Genomic DNA, 19,982 nt, shown 5'->3' on the forward strand with positions numbered 1-19,982 from the left:
TTCTGCTTACTAATTTTTTACTGCCATCTTGCTTTAAAGGTTCTAGTTTAAGTTGTTTTCTGAAAATCATTTGAAGTTTGAAGTGTACATGAAATAAAAACGTATATGTGAGAGATTTAAACGATTACTGAATGAACTGAAAATGAGTGCTTTATTAAGGACAAGTCATATAGACGTCAGCGATAGACAAGACATAATGCTGTGTGAATTAATCTATTACAATAAAACTTTGGGCACTAGTAACAATGTTTAAATGTGGAAGCAATGCTTTCCAACAGAGTATTGTTCTCTACAAAAATTTGAATTTTCAATTAAAATATAAAAAAATTAATTTTTCAATCGTATATATTGTCATATATAAATGTGTGTTACAGTTGAAAAATTGAAGATGCTGTGTGAGTTAATTTAACAAACTCTGGGCACCTCAATTATGGTATAAATGTGGAACCAGCTTTCACAGTAATGCAGTATTCACATTTTCCTGGAAAAAAGTACTCACTGTCTTTGGCAAATTTTCATGTTATTTACCAAAGCTTCAGTACAAATAAGGAAAGCTTAATAGGTTCTAAACATTAACCTTTACTTATGTCTCAGTACAAACAATTTTCCATTCATTATGCAATTGATTTAGTCGCTAGAAATTAAGTACACTAGCTTGCTTTAGTGCATTATGTAAAAAGAATCTTATTACCATCTTAAAGTCAAGACAGTTAGATAAAATGTTATACCAACACGCTACCTTGAAGATTAAAAACTAACATGCTATCTTTACATTGTTATATAGAACTTATTGATATGTTCACTTTAGACTACATTTCAGAGTATAACGATATGGTAAACTTCAAGACTGTATAGTAGTGCTCATTAATTTTTAAACTGACATGCAAGCTTTTCAACACTGTACAATGGAGCTTACTGATTTTTATACATTGTACTGATCAAGTCACATGCAAGCTTCATATTTCATAGTGATTCTTCCTATTACTTTTGGATCTTACACTGAGTCACATTCAGGCTTTATAATGTGTGCTGAATCTTACTGATTTTAAAACTGAGTAATATGCAAGCTTTATACTGCACAGTGGAAGGATTTTACTGATTTTTATACTGAGTCATGTCATGCAAGCTTTAAATTGCACAATGGATCTCACTCATTTTATACTGAGTCACAAGCAAGCTTTTGCAATATTGTACTGTAGAACTTGCTGATTTTTATACCGAGTCACAAGCAAGCTTTGCAATATTGTACTGTAGCACTCACTGATTTTTACACAGATTTACAATATCGTACAGTGGATCTTGCTGTATTTTATACTAGCTTTATGACTCTGTACAGTAGATTTCATTACTTTTTTATAATGATGTGCTAGCTTCACAACACTGTAAAACTTACCAGCCGGTGTTTCATTTATGTGAAGATTCATTGGAAACACAGTTAATCTGGTTACAAATCCTCTCCTTTCACTGACAGAAGTCTGTCATCTCCTAAGGACACATTGTTTGTTTAGAAACAATATCATATTATTCAGCTCATTTCTTATACTGCCCCGATGTCCCTCTACTGATTGCTTGATGTTACTCCGATTGTCTTTAGCAGGAGATGCTCTGGGGCCAACATAAACTGAATTATCGAAATTCTATCTGATTGTTCATATATATTCAAATTTCATATTTGGTTGGCTCTATTGAGCATGGTGATGGAGTTGCATTTGCATCATTTCCATATGGACTAGAGCTGATCACATTTAGTATTGGGCTTTGTGATCCTGATTACCCACTACTCTTCACATGCTATTTACTATTGATTTCTATGTACAACCTACATTCTATTCCCGATCCCCCTTATGTCAACAAGTCCTCTCACGCTGTCAATCCAACGGAGACTGACATTTGTTTTAAATTGAAAATGAACTCTAATCAATTGAACATACGCTCTACCATCAATCCAGTCCCTTTCTCTGAGGAAAATGTCACATACACTCTCAGGCCATTTACACAAAAAATAATAGTTGAGATTTATCTATCTCCCCTGTGTAAAATCCAAGTTTTTAAATGTTTCCAGTGAAATCCAGGTTACAGAGATTTATATACATCAATTTCCAAGTCTAATTTCCATTTGATGTCTGCTCTTATTTGATTACTATACAGCATGGTACTGAATTTTGATGCCAGTCTGCGAATAACAAGAAAATCCTGACTTAATCTAACCCCCGTTGCCTTTTTATGAGGATAATATTTCTGTGCTGTTATATCACTTTATGATCTCTCAGAAATTTGTCCAACTGGGCATAAAATTGTCATATAGTCCAATAAAGGGTCCCACTGGAAGCGAATCAGACTCCCTCAATTTATCATAATCCATAAAATGATCAGGCGTCGCACAACCCAGCGCTAATTCTCCAAGTTCTCCAGGAATTTCTTTTTTCTTGCAGAAAATGTTGTTAAAGAGCCAGTCAAATGAAACCTCGGATACAATATCACACCCTCAGTATGTGCCTGTCAGGAAATCCACCTTTGTTGTCAATTAATTTCAAAAAGTGATAATGAATCCATTAAATTCCAGCAGCAGCAGCAGCAGAACAAATCTTTATATTATCAGTATCTGCTTTAGAAAAACAAGCATCTACATTACACAGATCTTGAACTTCATATTCCTGCAAGTGTCAGGGTTTATGGATGTCAAGATATTATATGGAGAGAGAAAAAAGGTCTTCCTTTTATCTCTTTCTGCTGGATCTGAGGGTTAATCCTGTGCCTGCAGTGACAGCGAATCTTTCTCTTTCCCGGAGGAATTTGTGAAATAATTTCTGTCATCAATAATGGCTGGTTGGTAGTGACTTCATATTTTTTTTCTCCCTATCTTCATCTTTCAGTAATCAATGGCTCCCATCTGTTCCATACAAGTGTTTATTTATGTTTACAATCTTCAGTATAAACCCAAAAAGATGAAATCCAACGTCTTGTAGATAACAATCTGTTTTGGTCTCTAATCAATTTTTTTTTTACTTAATTGAAGATAAAACGTTAAATCTGTCCACAATTTTTTTTTCTTTAAAAGAAATCAGAAAGCTTCCAAACCTTCCACAAGGGAAAAAAAAAATTCTCCCTGCTTTCACTCATAAACCCAGTGTCGTAAACATCAACACAGAAGCAAACTGAAATCTAATGGCACTTTGTTGTTCTAACGCCACACTGAAAACAAACAAGACTTCTGTGTAGACTTCACACTTTTCATTACCCTTTGTTTTTTTTCACATGTTTAATTTCCCCCAGCTCTCAGTATCATTTTGATCTTTACCGATACTGAAAACTTCCAGCTTAGCAGAAGAAAAATCTGGCACTACTTCTATTTTTCCAGTTTACTATAATAGACAGCATGGCAAGGAAAGAAAAAGGCTGCAGTTCTCTCCTACGCAGATTTTCTTCTGAACTCAGCCGCGGTGTACTGGGTCCATTATAAAACAAGATTACATGTAATCATACTCCCACTCCATTGCACAATTAACAGATTTGGAGGCCAGGAATGTGCATTTTATTAGAACAACCAACTGATTGCTCTTAAATAAAGGGAGAAATTTTGATCTGCAACCGTCATAATTCCATTGTCTAAGTCAGCTTCTGGCAGAACTAATATAATATTGGCATATTGATCTTACTCTATTTTATGGTGAATAAAGACTTCTTGAAAAATATTTGATGCAAACTGAGTGTGCTAAAAAGTAGGACATAATATTTCATCACCGTTAATTGACACATTTTCAGGAAAATGATGAAGTGGTGGAGTTTTACTCTTTAAACATGGTATGTCCATTAGATATGGCCCCAGACATCAGACGTCGGCAGGAATCGTTCTCGGTTCTGCGAGTTCAATAGCACCAATACATGACTCACAGAGGCTCGCATTTTGACAAATTTTCTAGCCAATAATATTGATGTGTAATGGAAGATGGAGCTTTTCAATTTTAACATTCTTGTGAATTTCACACAAATTTCAGGCTGTAAACAAAGTTTTCTCTGTAAACTTTAATTAAATTTTAAAAGTAAAATGCCTATAAATGACAATAAAAAATACCTGCATGCCTTTTATTACTAAGCTTAAAGATAATAAAATCCTTTAAATGACAAAAGCTACAAATCTTCTCTTTAGCAAAACATCAATCAAAACCAGAAGTCTCTGGAATGACAATATCTCCCTTAATTTAGACTTTGTAATAGTCCTCAAAAAGGAGGTGCTTGGAACAATTCCTTCCTAAATTTCAAAAAGATAAGATTTTTTATTGGAAGAAGACAGAGGAAGAGCTCATTTTAATAGAACATCTAATTCCTGCATGAGATCTATATATCTACAAAGTTTCATTAAAATTAGATAAAACCTCAGAGAAGGAGAAGCAGTTTGAAATACACATGTACCATCTTGATCTAAACCTTTTTTCCCCAACAGGATAATAATTATATAGAATCACAATTTCTGTTCAATCCAAGTGCAAAATTATGGGGATTTCTTGAATTGTAACAACCTGTACTTAATCATCTTTGCTAGACAAGTGTTTGATTCGTTTACCTTCATGAGGGTTTTGTTTCTTTTTGCCTGCTTGGATCAGCTCAAGGCATGGTTTTGTTGCTTTTTGCCTGCTTGGATCAGCTCAAGGCATGGTTTTGTTGCTTTTTGCCTGCTTGGATCAGCTCAAGGCATGGTTTTGTTGCATTTTGCCTGCCTGGATTAGCTCAAGGCATGGTTTTGTTGCTTTTTGCCTGCTTGGATCAGCTCAAGGCATAGTTTTGGTGCTTTTTGCCTGCTTGGATCAGCTCAAGGCATGGTTTTGTTGCTTTTTGAGCCAACTTGGATCAGCTCGAGGCATTGTTAGTTTTCTGCCTGCTTGGGTCACTCCAGACATGGTTTTGTTGCTTTTTGCCTGCTTGGATCAGCTTGGATCAGCTCAAGGCATGGTTATGTTGCATTTTGCCTGTCTGGATCAGCTCAAGGCATGGCTTTGTTGCTTTTTGCCTGCTTGGGTCAGCTCAAGGCATAGTTTTGGTGCTTTTTGCCTGCTTGGATCAGCTCAAGGCATGGTTTTGTTGCTTTTTGAGCCAACTTGGATCAGCTCGAGGCATTGTTTGTTTTCTGCCTGCTTGGGTCACTCCAGACATGGTTTTGTTGCTTTCTGCCTGCTTGGATCAGCTTGGATCAGCTCAAGGCATGGTTATGTTGCTTTTTGCCTGCTTGGATCAGCTCAAGGCATGGCTTTGTTGCTTTTTAAGCCTGCTTGGTTCAGCCCCAAGACATGGTTTGTTTTCTACCTGTTTGGGTCACCCAAGGGTTGCTTGGATGAGCTCAAGGCTTGATTTGTTGCTTTTTTGTCTGCTTGGGTCAGCCCATACATGATTTTGCTGTTTTTAATCTGCTTGAATCAGCCCCAACATGATTTGCATTGACTTTGATGCCTGCTTGGATCAGCCCAGGGTGAAGTTTTTCTTTTTTTTTTTCAATGACTCAGCCTCAGGCATTATTAACTCTATCTAACATGACTGATTGATCAACCCAGGGCATTTTTCTCTCTTTGATGCCTGCTTGGATCTGTATGACTAGCTTTGTCTTTGATGCCTACATGTACAGGAATCAGCCCCCAAGCACTGCTTACTCTATCTCTGATACTTTTTGTGATCAGCAATGATTTTTTTTCTGCCTTCAATGTCTGCTACAATCAGCCCTGGACATGATTTTTTCTGCCTTTCATGTCTGCTAAGATCAACCCTTGGACATGTTTTTTTTCTGCCTTCTATTTCTATTTCAATCAGGCCTGGACATGATTTTTTTTTGCATTCAATGTCTGCTGGGATTAGCCCCATGTATAGTTCTGATTCTTCACCTATAGACAAGGGATTAGCCCTAAGTATTATGTTGCACATTAAATTGTAGTGATGTTTAAGATTTTATATAAACCTCCACCATTTTTTTTACCTTAAACCTTTGTTAAATGTTTAAAAACAGACACAATGACAGATGGACAACAGACAAAAGATGCAAACTTTACTGGAACAGCCTATATGAAGCAGAGCTAAACACATGTAATTACTTCTTAGCTGTTTATACTGTTCAGAATCACTATAAACCATTAAGTGGCCCCACAATATTTGACTTAAATCCATTTCCCCACAATATTTCTAGGTTTGTAAACAAAAGCTCCAGGCTACAGCAAGCACCAGACATCTGTCAGCATTGTATATCAGCCCAAAAGTTTCTACCATCTAGCATTTATTCCTGGTTAGTTTTCTATTTTACTTGGAACTTCACATAGGCTTATTGATTTTAAATTCGTCCACATTTATGCCAGAGGCTGTATTACAAGTATATTTTAAAATTTAAATCAAATTGCATTGTCCTCATTTGAGATTGTCACAATAATTAGAACTGCAAATGCTAGATGAATATTCTATTATTTTGGCCCTTTTTTTTCTTGCATATTATGAGATTATTTCAAGTACAAGTAATCGAACACCATTTTATATCATATTATTATCTCTTTTGAACATTGACTATGTAACACTATGTGACATTTGGTTAAGAGTCTGCCTGCTGTCGCAATGTGACAAACATTTTTACGACAGAAAATTGACAACTGTGGAAAATTTACTATTGAGTATTCTGTAATAATCCTATGAAATTATGTAACTTTATTAAGGTCAGTGACTTTTTTATGACAATACAAAATTTTCAGTTTTTATTTTTGAATTGCATGCACCTTATCTTAATATGTTTGCTTTGTTTGTGTGTGTATGGGAGGGTGTCTAAAAATTAATTGATGAAGAAAATGAACATATACATCAAAGAGAACAAAAACAATAGTGAGGGTCAAATTTTTCAAAGTCCTTGCACTAAAAAACTAAAGGTACTGTGAGCAATGAGCTCATTAAATGATACCTTCCACCTCCCATATGAATGTAATGGCAGTGTCCATGTTTTGCTATGGGAAACCCATAATATGTAAAATAGGAGGTGTGCAATGGAAATATGTAATAAAGATTCTGTGAAAGGCTCATTAAATTTCATTCAGTGGTATGAGAGGAGTTGGGGATAAGAGATGGGTACACCAAAGTGTAACAGACGGATGGACATCCCGATTACTATATACCCTCATGCTTTTCAAGCGGGGGGTATAAACATGCATCTGTGACATCAGCACTAATACTAACTACTTTTTTGCTGCTGTGTATGCATTTGTTTTTATGTTATTACTTCATATTACTTTTTAAATCAGTTTTTATGCTATTACTTCATATAACTTTTTAAATCATTTTGTGACTGATTTTTTTCTTGTTTATATGAATTTTATTACAATACACTGTATATGATTTTTATGCAAAGTCTATAAAAACTCAATTTTTCAAGATGACATAAAAAAAATTGTGGTTTTAAAGCCCAGATTCTATTTTCTGCTGCGATTTCCTTTAAAATCTAAACTATTGGATGACTTTGACTATCAGAATTTTTATAGTGTCAAATTATTTTAATGACAAGGTTTCAATTCAGCACCTAACATCGTAAAAGGTTGGAAAATAACATGGCCTTCTCATTTGTTTTTAGAGAATGAACATGAAGTTGCAAGCAAATACTTAATGTATGGGCTCTTACTCACTATCAAGAATTCAAGTGAAAGTAAAATATTCTCTATGGACTGTAAATTAATATTGATTTCTTTATGAGGCATTATTAGTCAATGTCCTGAATTTAAACTTTCTCTCTTTCATTCCATTAAACATGGTTAAAGGGAGGCAACTCCTTGACAACACAACATATTCGCAACAGTTATCAAACAGGGGGACAAGTTATGTATCTATAAAGTTGTATAAGTAACCCCAGTTACCCCCTTTGGTGAAGCAAATAATTCCCTACAAACAAATCATAACTTTTCTTCATCTTTTAACTACAAGGGAGACCTGTTAGTGGAAGCTGGTGAAGACTTACTTTTGGTGTAACCAAATTCATCTTCCTCTTCACTGTCATTGTGGTCTTTAGTCAAATTTGCCACTGACTCCAGTAAAGGTACCTCTACTGTCTGAAAAATCATTATAATTTTCTGATTAAAAAATTCTTTCAGAACTTACAGGGAAATAGCCAATTAAATCAAATCTAACTTGAATTAGTGCTAGCAATGGTTCATTTTGGCATTCAATGTGAGGGTGTTGAGATCACTAAGACTGAATATGATATTTTTAAGGAAAGTTGTAAAATTTGTGTCTCACTAAAAATTCCATTTATATGTGATATAAGTCTAGATTAGTATTGTCTGTCCTATATAATTTTTTTACGTCATACAATGTATTACCAAAAAATTGAATAAATCCATTATGAGACTGGGTCTTTAGGACAATACATCATTTTAGCAACAGAATAAATGATTTAGTAGTCCAGTGTACCTGATATGTTTGCCCTGCTGCTAAAGAAGCTTCATCATAAGAATGTACCGACTTTGTATCATTCTCCAAGTCCCTGGGCTGTAAAAAAAAAATACAGCAATATATACATAATTTTAAGATTAAATGTCTTAAAGTATTTTAAAGGTAAAAAATATTACTGCTGCACATAAAAATTTGTTTATGAGAAATACTAGTAATACTTTTTTTTAATGCTTTTTTATGCATTCTGAACTTACACAAGCCGGATCACACAAACTCTGCACAATAAATTTGACAGGAGACTTGGCATGACGAATGATGTCCACTGCTTGATCATGAGCAGCATTTCTTAAATCCTTTCCATCCACCTATAATTTAGATTGAATATATAAACATCAAAATCATCAATGCATTTAAGACCCATTAAATATAATACACTTCATAAATTCACTCTGAGTTTTTGTTCATTTTCTTCTTTGACAAGTCTGTCTCAAAATACACCTCTTATCAAAGGTTCATTTTTTAAAACTTTATGGAATACATGTACTGTAAACATGGAAAAAAATATTTTAAACATAGGTAATCAAAGATTACGAAGCTCACCTCCACGAATGTTATCAGTTTACGGTACGTAATGCAAATCAAAAATCATATTTTCTTAACAGTTAGTATTTATTCTGAAAACAATATTCAAGCAATTTCTGTTTAAATAGGTCTTAAAGTTCATTGGGATTGATCTGTTCCAAAAATTTTAACCTGATTATTCGTTTGGAATATGTTAATCAGATCCAGCATCTGAAGCAAGTTTCAATTGTTCATCCTTAGATACATCATCCATGCAATTTTGATCCCAGTAGGGCTTATATTTACTTGGGAATGGACCTGCTCCAAAAACTTTAACCAGGGTTCGACACTAACGGTGGACCGGCGGCCCGAGTCCACCAAAAAATTGGAAGGTCCACCAAATGTTCAGCACTAGGTGGACTGTCGGTCCACTTGAAATTTAAACACCGTATAAAAAAAAAAAAAACAGTGAAATTCCAGGTTTTTTCTTAAATCCGTAACTCAGATTATTAATTCCTCCATACCTGTATTTTACAAGAAATAAATACATGTACATGTAGGTATACATGTAAATAATGTTTATAAGTTAATCAGGGGGACCCAACAACTCGATATATTTTACATGTAAAGTTGATAACTCCAGTATTAACAATAATATTGAGACGCAAGAACATTCAACACGGACCTTGAATAAGAAGCATGAAAAATCCGTGCCAAATTAGCCAGCCTCTCCTCTGTTTACTTATTGCACTGAAAGGTGTGAAAATTACACTGGGTAACAGGAAATCGCTTCACGCCTGAATGCACACTGTTGGAGATAATTAGAATTGATTGACAACTGCATTTATGCATTGTTTTGTTTTGTTTGTTTGTTTTAAATAGATGTTCAAATAGGCGTAATTTACATCTGATGAACTAATCTGCAGTTTCATTGTTTTTTTTTTAATATACGTAACATTATATCACTACTTATTTGAATAAATTTAGAAAAATAATTAATACACATACAGGTATCTATCTCAGTTTTGCATCGTAGTAAAAAAAAAATGATCTAGTCATAAATACATGAAAAATTTACTTGTTTAATATTTGAACAAACTAATTATATAATAATTGGAATTTTAAATTTAATCTACCTTTGGAAGCAAAATAAATGCAGGTTTTCACCATTGTAACTTAATGATAATTATTAAAATAGGTTTAACAATATTTCTGAAAAAAAAAATCTGACCAGAACCTAATTGATTCGGTTCTGCATGTTGACTGGTTAGATTTATGCTTTTTTTTATTTATAGTCTGACTGGAATCGGTAATACATATGTATTAAAGTTAGTTTTAATTAATGCCAAACAATTCAAACATTTACTAAGGTCCACCAGATATTGAGAAGGTCCACCAATAATTTTTGACAAGTGGACCTGCGGTCCACCAAGGTAAAAAAGTTTGTGTCGAACCCTGTATTAACCTGGTCAGTCATCTGGAAAATGTAGGTCAGATCCAGCATCCGAATCAAGTCTGGTAGTGTCCATCCCTAGATGCATCATCCATGCAAGTTTGGTCTGGATAGGGCTTATAGTTACTTGGGAATGGACCTGCTCCAAAAACTTTAACCTGGTCAGTTGTCTGTAAAATATAGGTCAGATCCAGCATCCAAAGCAAGTCTGGTAGTGTCCATCCCTAGATGCAACATCCATGCAAGTTTGGTCTGGATAGGGCTTATAGTTACTTGGGAATGGACCTGCTCCAAAAACTTTAACCTGGTCAGTCGTCTGTAAAATGTAGGGCAGATGCAGCATCCGGTCCACCAATGTAAAAAAGTTTGTGTCGAACCCTGTATTAACCTGGTCAGTCATCTGGAAAATGTAGGTCAGATCCAGCATCCGAAGCAAGTCTGGTAGAGTCCATCCCTAGATGCATCATCCATGCAAGTTTGGTCCAGATAGGGCTTATAGTTACTTGGGAATGGACCTGCTCCTAAAACTTTAACCGGGATGCCGACACTGACGCCGACGCCGGGGGGTATAGCATAAGCTCATCTCGACTTCGTCGAGGTGAGCTAAAAAATCATTTTAACTATCAATTAAAAAATTTGAAGACTGAAAATTACTTATTAAAGAGCAAACTGATGGTGGCTACTGACAAATACAGGGCACCTGCTATTTGGTGCAAGGCCTTAAAAAACAGAAAAAAATTTAAAAGCGTATAATTGTTGTAAAGTTATGAACACTAGAGCAGACTGACCTCCAGGATTCTGTCCCCTGTTTTCAGCGTCCCGTTCTGACCAGCTGGACTGTCTTCTAAGACATGTTTGATGAAGATTCCTGAGATTATCTGTTCTGTCTGAACATTGAACATGTCCACTCTACCCCCTAAAAATAAAACACAGAAAATGTCATTCTATGTTACTCTTATATCATTATTATAAATACCTCCTAAAAATCAAACACAGAAAAACATTAATCTAGCTGTAAATTAAACATCTCCATTCTACCTCCTGAAAATCACAGAAAAAGCTAATTTAGCTGTAACTCTGTTATCATTATATCAAGTATTTCTATAGTAATACATGTAGGACACCTACCCACTATGCTGATACCCAAACTTTTGCCTGGTTCCCTCTCCAGCTCTACAGTTCGAGGGGGTCCCCACGTCTGATTTCCTGTGGCCGGGGATCCATCGGAGGTCAAGGACTTAACCCTGGGGGATACAGTCTCTGACGTCCTTTGTAGGGGGGAGCTCTTCAGGGGGGACCTCTCGGGGGAAGATTCAGGTTTTAGGTTCCTGGGTGAGGCCAGGGGGGACAGATTGGAACTGTAATGTGAATTAAAATTGTGATTTAAAATTAAATATCTTCTTGACTAAGCATGTCTCCTACAAATTATCTGAATATCACCATGTTGTACTGTAAAAAATCTTTTAATGTGAGCATTCGACAGACTCGTATTTCACTCTATTGAATCTCAACTTTGATATCAATTTTACTTGTTTTAAATAAAATCATCATTTTTATATTTATATTTTTTATATATGGATTTGTCCTTGTTTATTTCTTTCTGATAATTCTTTCTAAATGTTAAATGGCATAAAATGAGGTGAAAAATCTAGATTTTTATTTCACTCTGGTGCCAATGAACTACAGTAAATGCTACCAAAGAAAGTAATTCAGTTACATATTGCTTCAGTGAATTACTTTTTCAATTATACATCCAGAAAGGCTATTTACCAGTATCTAAAAATCTTTATAAACATTTTGTGATAAAAGTAAAGATAGGGAAGGATTTTTTCACCTTGAAATGTGATGAAATATTTGATACATGTATATACTGGGTATTACAGATAGGAAATACAACATGAACAATTATATTTCAAGAAAAAAAATCTTAAGAGGGCATCATATTTAAGATACCGGTGGTAATAAAAAAGAATAAAATGATTGTAAAAGAATATGATTTTAGAACTGAAACTGTGCAGAGAAATGAATCAGGGAAGTTTGGATGATTATTTATAAACTGCAATAAAAACACCCAACCATTTCTAAATCTTACCGATAATGTTTCGGAAATATCCTTTTGTGAGCATCAAATATAAAGAATCAGGACATGAAAAAAACTTCAACATCATGCTTAACCCACAACCCTGAATATCTATGGCAAATGCAGTAAATAAATTTTAGAAGCTCTACTATAACTGATATTGGTCACTTACTTGGGAGAGGGCATCATAGAGGGGTGAGGGGGTGTGGGGGGTTTGTTTACAGCAGTTTCCTGATAGGCAGCAGCATCTTCTTTAGGAATGTAAGCCACACTACAATAATAAAAAAAATCAAATTTAGTTTTAAGCTTTAAATCCCTGATTAAAAACTTTTCCCAGTGGATCACAATTATCAATGGTAAAGAGGCCAGTACAAGCCAGGTAGAAAAATGTTTTATATTCATAGATACTTTTAGATAACTTTTTGGCAGCCACCAGAAATCATGAGGCAGCCATAAGATAAATTTCTGGCTGCTGCCAATTATTTTTGTAGTGGTTGTCAGATAAAAAATTTTTCAACCTGGCACCTATTGGCTTCCTAAAATGGTTAATCTGAAAATGCTTGAATATGTGTTTAACAATTTTCATCCATGCATTTCTCCAGATGAAAGTGTCTTCAGATTTTCACTTAAGCATTGAATTCATATTTTGGGATGTCTTCGGTCCTATAACACACCTGGCCGTGCCGACAAATTATCATACCGCGCGTGAGCGCGTTATTATATTTTGTCGGTATGGCCAGGTGTGTTATAGGACCGAAGACATCCCAAAATATGAATTCAATGCTTATATTTACATTCTCTAATTTTTCCTCTTCATGATTGTCTATTTTGGTAATTTTTTATGTGAATTTAGCGTCCCTCAAAACTGGTGTGCTTTATAAACATAAGAGCCGTTTGTGACTTGCAAAGTCAAATAACGCAAACGAACATTGCGAGGAAAAAAAGTGACATTTAATTTTAAACGCACATTTGTTGTATTTTTACGCTAAATTAACAGGGTTAATCTTTTCTATGAAATTGTGTCAATACAGTGTACATTTTGGTGTTCTTAAAGTATTGAAAATGCATATACATGTAGTTCCTACTGTGTATTCTAACAAGGTTTCGTGTGTATTATAGAGATTTGAACGTCGTGGATTTCTAATGGATTTTATAAAGAAAATTACACTGAATGTAAATATATTTCAATGATGGACAAAAACAAATAGCAATGTCATCTAGTTGATTTGAGTGACCTTAATATATAGACACAAAAATATCAAACATCTAACACAGTGAAACATCCTTTTGGCCCCTATACAATTCTGGAAGATTAGTCCCTTGTAGCGAGGCTCATAACTATATGATGGCCCTTAATACCCTGAGCAGAGAAGAAAATTTTTAAAGATTGAATGAATTCTCACTATATGTTGACCGACACAATATAATCCCCTTCCTTTATCCTGCCATCCTTACTGACTGCACCTGAGTTGTTTAGAGACTTCACCATACAGCCATTAGCACCTTTATCAACTGCTTCCACAGTCAGACCTAAAAATAGTTCTACTTCTCAATGTCAAGATATTCCTTTTTCAACTAATGCTGCATTTTTATTTAAAATAAACCATCTACGAGGGTTGTTAGAAAAGTTCGCGGACACATTGAATTACGGAAAATCTATTATGTACTGTGAAGTATGACCTATGTCTGAATAAATTCCTACATTTTGTTTATTACTATGTAAAAAATCAGGTCCAGAGAAAAATTTTCAAACTTTACAATGATTTTTACTATATGTCATAGGATTCACGGAGCAATCCCTTAACGTAAGGCGACGTGACAACCAGATTTCAATCCGTTATGCTTTCATAACTAGGCACTTAGTTTTATAAATCTTTCCTTTCTGAAGAATTTTTCAAAGAATTCATTTTTTCTACTTTAAAATTGAACATCTATATGAAGACATGTTACCTTTCTACTATAATGTCTTTTGTACTAATTCGGATTGTATTGATTCGGATATTTTTGAGATCTTTAAAAACGTCTATGCAGTAAATTGATCAGGTTTGAAAACTGCAAAACCATATAGGCACAACGTCCATGCGATAAGAGGGTACTGAAGTATCGATGGAGTTAATCATTCAAAATGTTAATCCTTCCATTTATATATGAAGTCACAATCATTTGAAAACTTTTGTCCTTTGTGTGTGTAGGAAATTTCCGGCAGCATCTTGAAAATTTTAATCTCTTTTAAGACATTCTACTGTCTACACACATAATTTTTATGCAGTGCAGTGCTCCATGACGCTCAATGACGTTCCAATTTTTGGCTGTGTTTTTACGTGTTGATCATTTATAAATGGCTATAACACATTCATATACCCTCCAATTTAATTCAAAATTTCTTTAAGTGACGTTTCATGCATACTTCAGCGATAGGTAAAATATCATAAATCTCTTTGCGCTACAGTTGTGCAATTTCTAATTTTAATCTATAGTCTTTGAAATGTAAATGTGCCAAAATGGAGCATGCTCCGTGAAGCAAGATTTATCAAAATAAAAAAAGCCGTTTATTTTTCAATGATCACCGGAGAGCACCAAAGTTTTGTATATTTATTGGAAAATAGGTTAAGATTTTATCTTCCACAGTCAGACCTAAAAGTTTGACCGGTTTCTCAATGTGGAAATAGCCTTTTTCAATAGAACTTGTCTGCGCATTTTTATTTAAAATAAACCATCTACATGTAGTTAGATCATTATATAAATGTTTGAAAGAAAGAAGAATTCTTTTAGCCAATCAACATAGATCGAGTTGCATTAAATCATACCAGTATTCACTTAATTTTTTTTTTTCATTTATTTCATTGAAAATTATGACAGAAATCTACAAAATTTGAGTACAATGGGACCTACCCAGAGGGTCTCTAGCCTTTTTGATTTTGATGACCTTCTCCAGTGACACAGGAAGTGAATCTGCTCCTCCAGACAATGTGCGGGCTAGGCGTGGTGAAGACAGCGGTGACAAGGAGGGAGGTGTGATATGATTGGCTGTATTTATAATGGATGGTGAGTGAGAGTTTGTAAGGTCACTTGTGATTGGTTGATCTGATGAGGATGACTGTTGGCTGTCCACACTGTTTGTTTTTTGATGCCTGGTCTGGTATGGAAGAAAAAAAACACATATTATGCAAATTATCTTGACATATCTCAAAATGTATGGTTCATACCTGAAATGATCACAAACTCGATTTTTTTTTCTTTTCAGAAAGCTATGATGCATTTTAAAAAATTTACGAAGTTTTCATTTTTTATCATTTTGTCAACATTTATTGTTATCCAGCTCTGTAAAATTACATATTAATATACAATATGATGAAAATATACATATATTTTTGCATGGCTATAAGAAATTAATCCTCATTACCTACATACCATCAATATGTTGCATATGGTTCATATTTTACATGTGCGTCAATATTCACACAATATATTAATGTCTCTCAGATTCTTTGCAAAATTCATAGAATACAGTAGAACAGTTTAAGAGAAATATACATGGAGCATGCTGGCATGAATGCAGTATATATTTTTAGGAGAGATTTATTCAATAAATATCATTACATGCCTAATTCCATTTATGATATTTTTTAAGTACAATGTTGGGGCGGGTACAGATCATGCTTTATATAATACCTAATTTCTGATAACAATTTATAGTTATATACCATTTAGTAGAAATTTCTGATCTACTAAATAAATGCTGCATATCAATAAAAAATAGTTATATTTTATGAAAAATACATAAAAAACCATAGTACAAAATTTACCAAGACAATATTTTTAGTACATCTTTTCCTTTATATTTGTGATGTAAGTTGGAGTATTGTTCTCTGTATTCTTGCGAAAAAGCGTTAAAAATAGAAATGCCAGCCAGAGTGATTCATATATCACATGCAAGTCTTACATCAAGGTCTGTCAATTTGTTAATGCAACTTACCCTTACTCGTTTGGGATTAATTATCTATATATTATCAAAGCAGAGTTAATCAGATATGAAGAAGGACTCTGAAACCTCAGTGCATCTGACCTTACATTCAGTTTAGCAGCATACTTTTAAGCAGCATATATATAAGATTAGAAACCATTTTGGATGTGAATGCATGAACATTTTGAGAATATTAATGAAATAAGATCATTCTGAATTTTTATACAGGAAATAGATTTGACATAAATTATAGTTCTTTACAGTCAATTTAGGCAATAGCTGATCAGATACAACCAAAGTAAAAAGCTTTCAATGATCTGTTTTCTATCTATCTATATTATAGATATAAATTAAATATCTCTTCCAGAAATTCAGACTGTGAAGGGAACTTTGAAAAATAAAATGCTTCAACTACTTAAGAGTTGAAGAGCTTGATTTTAATGACCCACCTTAATGCTTAGTTCCTCTTCAGTGTGGTGAAGTTTTTCATCAAGAGCTGGTGGTAAGGAAACTGGAAGTGGGGGTGGGGGTGTGTCCTAAAATATACCAAGAACTGTAGGTGAAAAGTGCATTAGTCATATATATTACAGAGCTAAGAATTATCTGCTTGGTAAACTTTTACTTAGAATATGCCGAATTTTAATCTATATATTGGATTTCACAAAATAAAGAATCTTCATCATATAAATTTTCTTTAGAAAAAAAAATTAAAATCAATGTAAACATGTAGGATACATTAATTTACAAAGTGATCAGATGAGACACTGTACAATTAATGTTAATGAAATTAAATTGAGCTAAGTTCTTCACAGTACTTTTATAATGTATACAAATAAAGTCACTGAAATTTAGATATTTGATTATAGACACAGTACTTTTATCTAAATTTTTCATGCTAAAGTTGCACTGACATATAGGTAAAGAAAAACAATGCAATAACTTTATACAGATCCGCTGCGTAAATCATGGTGTACGAAGTATTAGTTTTAGTTCCTGTCACCAGTAAAAAATACATTAAAGGTATTAGGCATTTAATCAATATATGCATGCAAATAATTGATGAACATTCATTATATAGATCAGGGACTTAGAACAACAATATTAATGCTGATATGGAGGTCTGAATCTTTGAGAAGGGATGCATATTTGAAATTACTGATTTTTTAGTACTTTAATTACATGGATTAAGTCTTAATTCCTTACAAACTACTTTTCAGAAATATATGTAGATCCATCTAAAAAGCAATGAATTCAAACAAAGCAATGTTAAATTAAGACTAAATGTTTGAGAATATATTTCTTTTAAAGGAGTGTTATCTACTTTTAATCTTTTCTACTCCATTATGTTTAGACTTTAAAATTATGTGTTTACTATTGTGAAAACTACAACTTAAGAAAAATACCACATCCATATTTCATAGAAAAATTCTGCCCCTAATTTTGTAAATAACATTGTAATCGAAATACTAATATCCACGTAATAAATATACAGTGGACCCTCATTTATCCGGACGCTTTGGTTCAAAGTCAATTTGTCCGGATATGTGAAGCATCCGGATATCTGAATCACCAGTTAAACAAGACAAAATAACATTTAAAAATTTCGTTCCGATGAAAAAGCGTCCGCATACTGAAGCATCCGGATATCTGGCGTCCGGATATCTGAAGGTCCACTGTACAGATAAATTTATATTTTCTAAAATCTTATTTTTGAAACAAAATCAAATCGTCTCTACTTCACTTCATAAAGCAGAATTTTTCAATGGCAAAATAAAAATTGGTTAGTTTTATTTGTGCTGACCAGGTGCATATATTACTGGTACATGTATTAGGCAAGGGAGATAATCCGCTTTGTTAGTCAGGGGTTACCTTGCTTGCTGGCTTAACAACAATCTGTTGCACTTTTGGCGACACTACTTTAGGCTTAGGAGGAATTGGGGGAGGGGTCCTTTTAGGGGTCGACCCTCCCTTTTCACTCCTGGGCGACTGTCAGAAATTAACCACACACAGGGATTAGAGCAACACAACACAATGGACACAGATTAATTATGGTAAGGAGTTCAACAAATTTCAGGCCAAAACCATGACAACACTTGTTTTTATTTCATGCACATGGTAAGCTAAGTCTTGTTAAACTTTTTAAAATTCTTCTTGGACATATTTCCCTCAAAGCATTATTTCAGTTTTTAAATAACACACATAGATTGACAAGATTAATTCACAGAAAAAATATGAAAAAAGGGGGGAAGAACTACAAACAATCGGGTTTTTTTTTCTTATTAATTAAAAAAATGGATTACATCACCATGTTTACTGTCAATGTAAGGGATATTATAACAAAAAATTTACAAAACCATTTCAGGTTCAACTCACCAAAATTTAGAATTCTTAAAAGAATATTTACGCCAAAAGCTCAAAATCAATAAAAATCATTGAGCAATAATCCTAACAGTACAGAACTACATGTACATACAGGGCTTAAAACACAATTTTTAAACATGCAGGTGGATCAAAGAATGCAAAACCAGTACCTCTTCAAAATCAGATGGTGCATCAGGAGGGGTGTGGTTAAGGATTTGCTCAGTTTCTATAAATAGTTCTTCCTGCGACTCTGATCTGGGAGGCACAGGTGGTGCTTCTGCTGGGAGGTCAAGGTCACTCATGTTGAAAAAATCAGGCTGAGGATCCCCTGAGATGGCCTCTTCATAAGTGGGCAGAGCAAATGTTGTATTCTCATAATCTGCTGGAGATTCCGACCTGGGGCTCTCAAGGGGAGATTTACCTTCAGCTGGTAATTTTTCCTGAGTGAGGCTAAGCAGATTTTCTGGAGGCATGTTGTTGACATAGTCCTGTAAAACAGACGTGGACCGAGGCTGGGGAACGGGGAATTTTTTCTGCACAGTGTCCTTCTGGATGTTACTGTTTTTGATTTCCAGCAACACCTGTGAATTTTCATAGGAAACATTAGATCCTGTGGACTCCCTCTTGCGCCGGTCAAGACTCCTGCGAGGGGAGGTAATCGGCTTGTTCTTTCTGGGAGAAGTTATCTCCTCATCACTCTCATAAAAGCTGTCATTTTGCTTATGGGCAACATTCTCAGCAGAGGAGTATTGTTCAGTGAATTTTCGTTGTACTTTTTCTGGAGAAGTGGTGAACTGAGAAGGAGGGGATGGAAGGAAGCTGGGCTCTGTGTAACCCACACTGGGGAAGGGAAGGGTGGAATGCTGTCAAGGGAAGGGAAATTACTCTTGGTTAAACAATCCCAAGCTGATTATAAAACAACAGATCAAATGGTTTGGCATTCATACAGAATTTTTTACTACATAATTTATTTAAAAAATCATTTTTTTTAATTGTATAAAGATTTTAAAAATTTCAGTGAGCTTTTTCTAAAATGACCACTTGATAAAACAGCTTAAATTTATAAACTGTATATTAAGTACCATCAGATAAACAAAGACCAAACTCAAGTGATCTACACTGAAAAGATTAAATTGCATTATTAGATAAAAAACAAGCTTTTCCAA

General features: G+C 34.2%; 1 protein-coding gene across 1 annotated transcript in view; it reads right to left on the reverse strand.

The window, feature by feature from the left end:
* Positions 1-19,982, reverse strand: part of LOC134274737 (multiple PDZ domain protein-like) — a 71,598-nt gene that overhangs the window by 18,506 nt on the left and 33,110 nt on the right. Inside the window, 13 exon segments of the mRNA XM_062756972.1 lie at positions 7,964-8,054; positions 8,416-8,493; positions 8,652-8,762; positions 11,200-11,327; positions 11,540-11,769; positions 12,664-12,762; positions 13,792-13,844; positions 13,846-14,021; positions 15,384-15,627; positions 16,468-16,491; positions 16,905-16,991; positions 18,325-18,441; positions 18,987-19,679. Of these exon segments, the coding sequence (XP_062612956.1) occupies positions 7,964-8,054; positions 8,416-8,493; positions 8,652-8,762; positions 11,200-11,327; positions 11,540-11,769; positions 12,664-12,762; positions 13,792-13,844; positions 13,846-14,021; positions 15,384-15,627; positions 16,468-16,491; positions 16,905-16,991; positions 18,325-18,441; positions 18,987-19,679 (2,131 nt within the window).

This window comes from Saccostrea cucullata, unplaced genomic scaffold (genome assembly GCF_032062105.1).
Source record: "Saccostrea cucullata isolate Sc308-1 unplaced genomic scaffold, CSIRO_AGI_Scuc_v1 ctg823, whole genome shotgun sequence".
Lineage (NCBI taxonomy): Eukaryota > Metazoa > Mollusca > Bivalvia > Ostreida > Ostreidae > Saccostrea > Saccostrea cuccullata.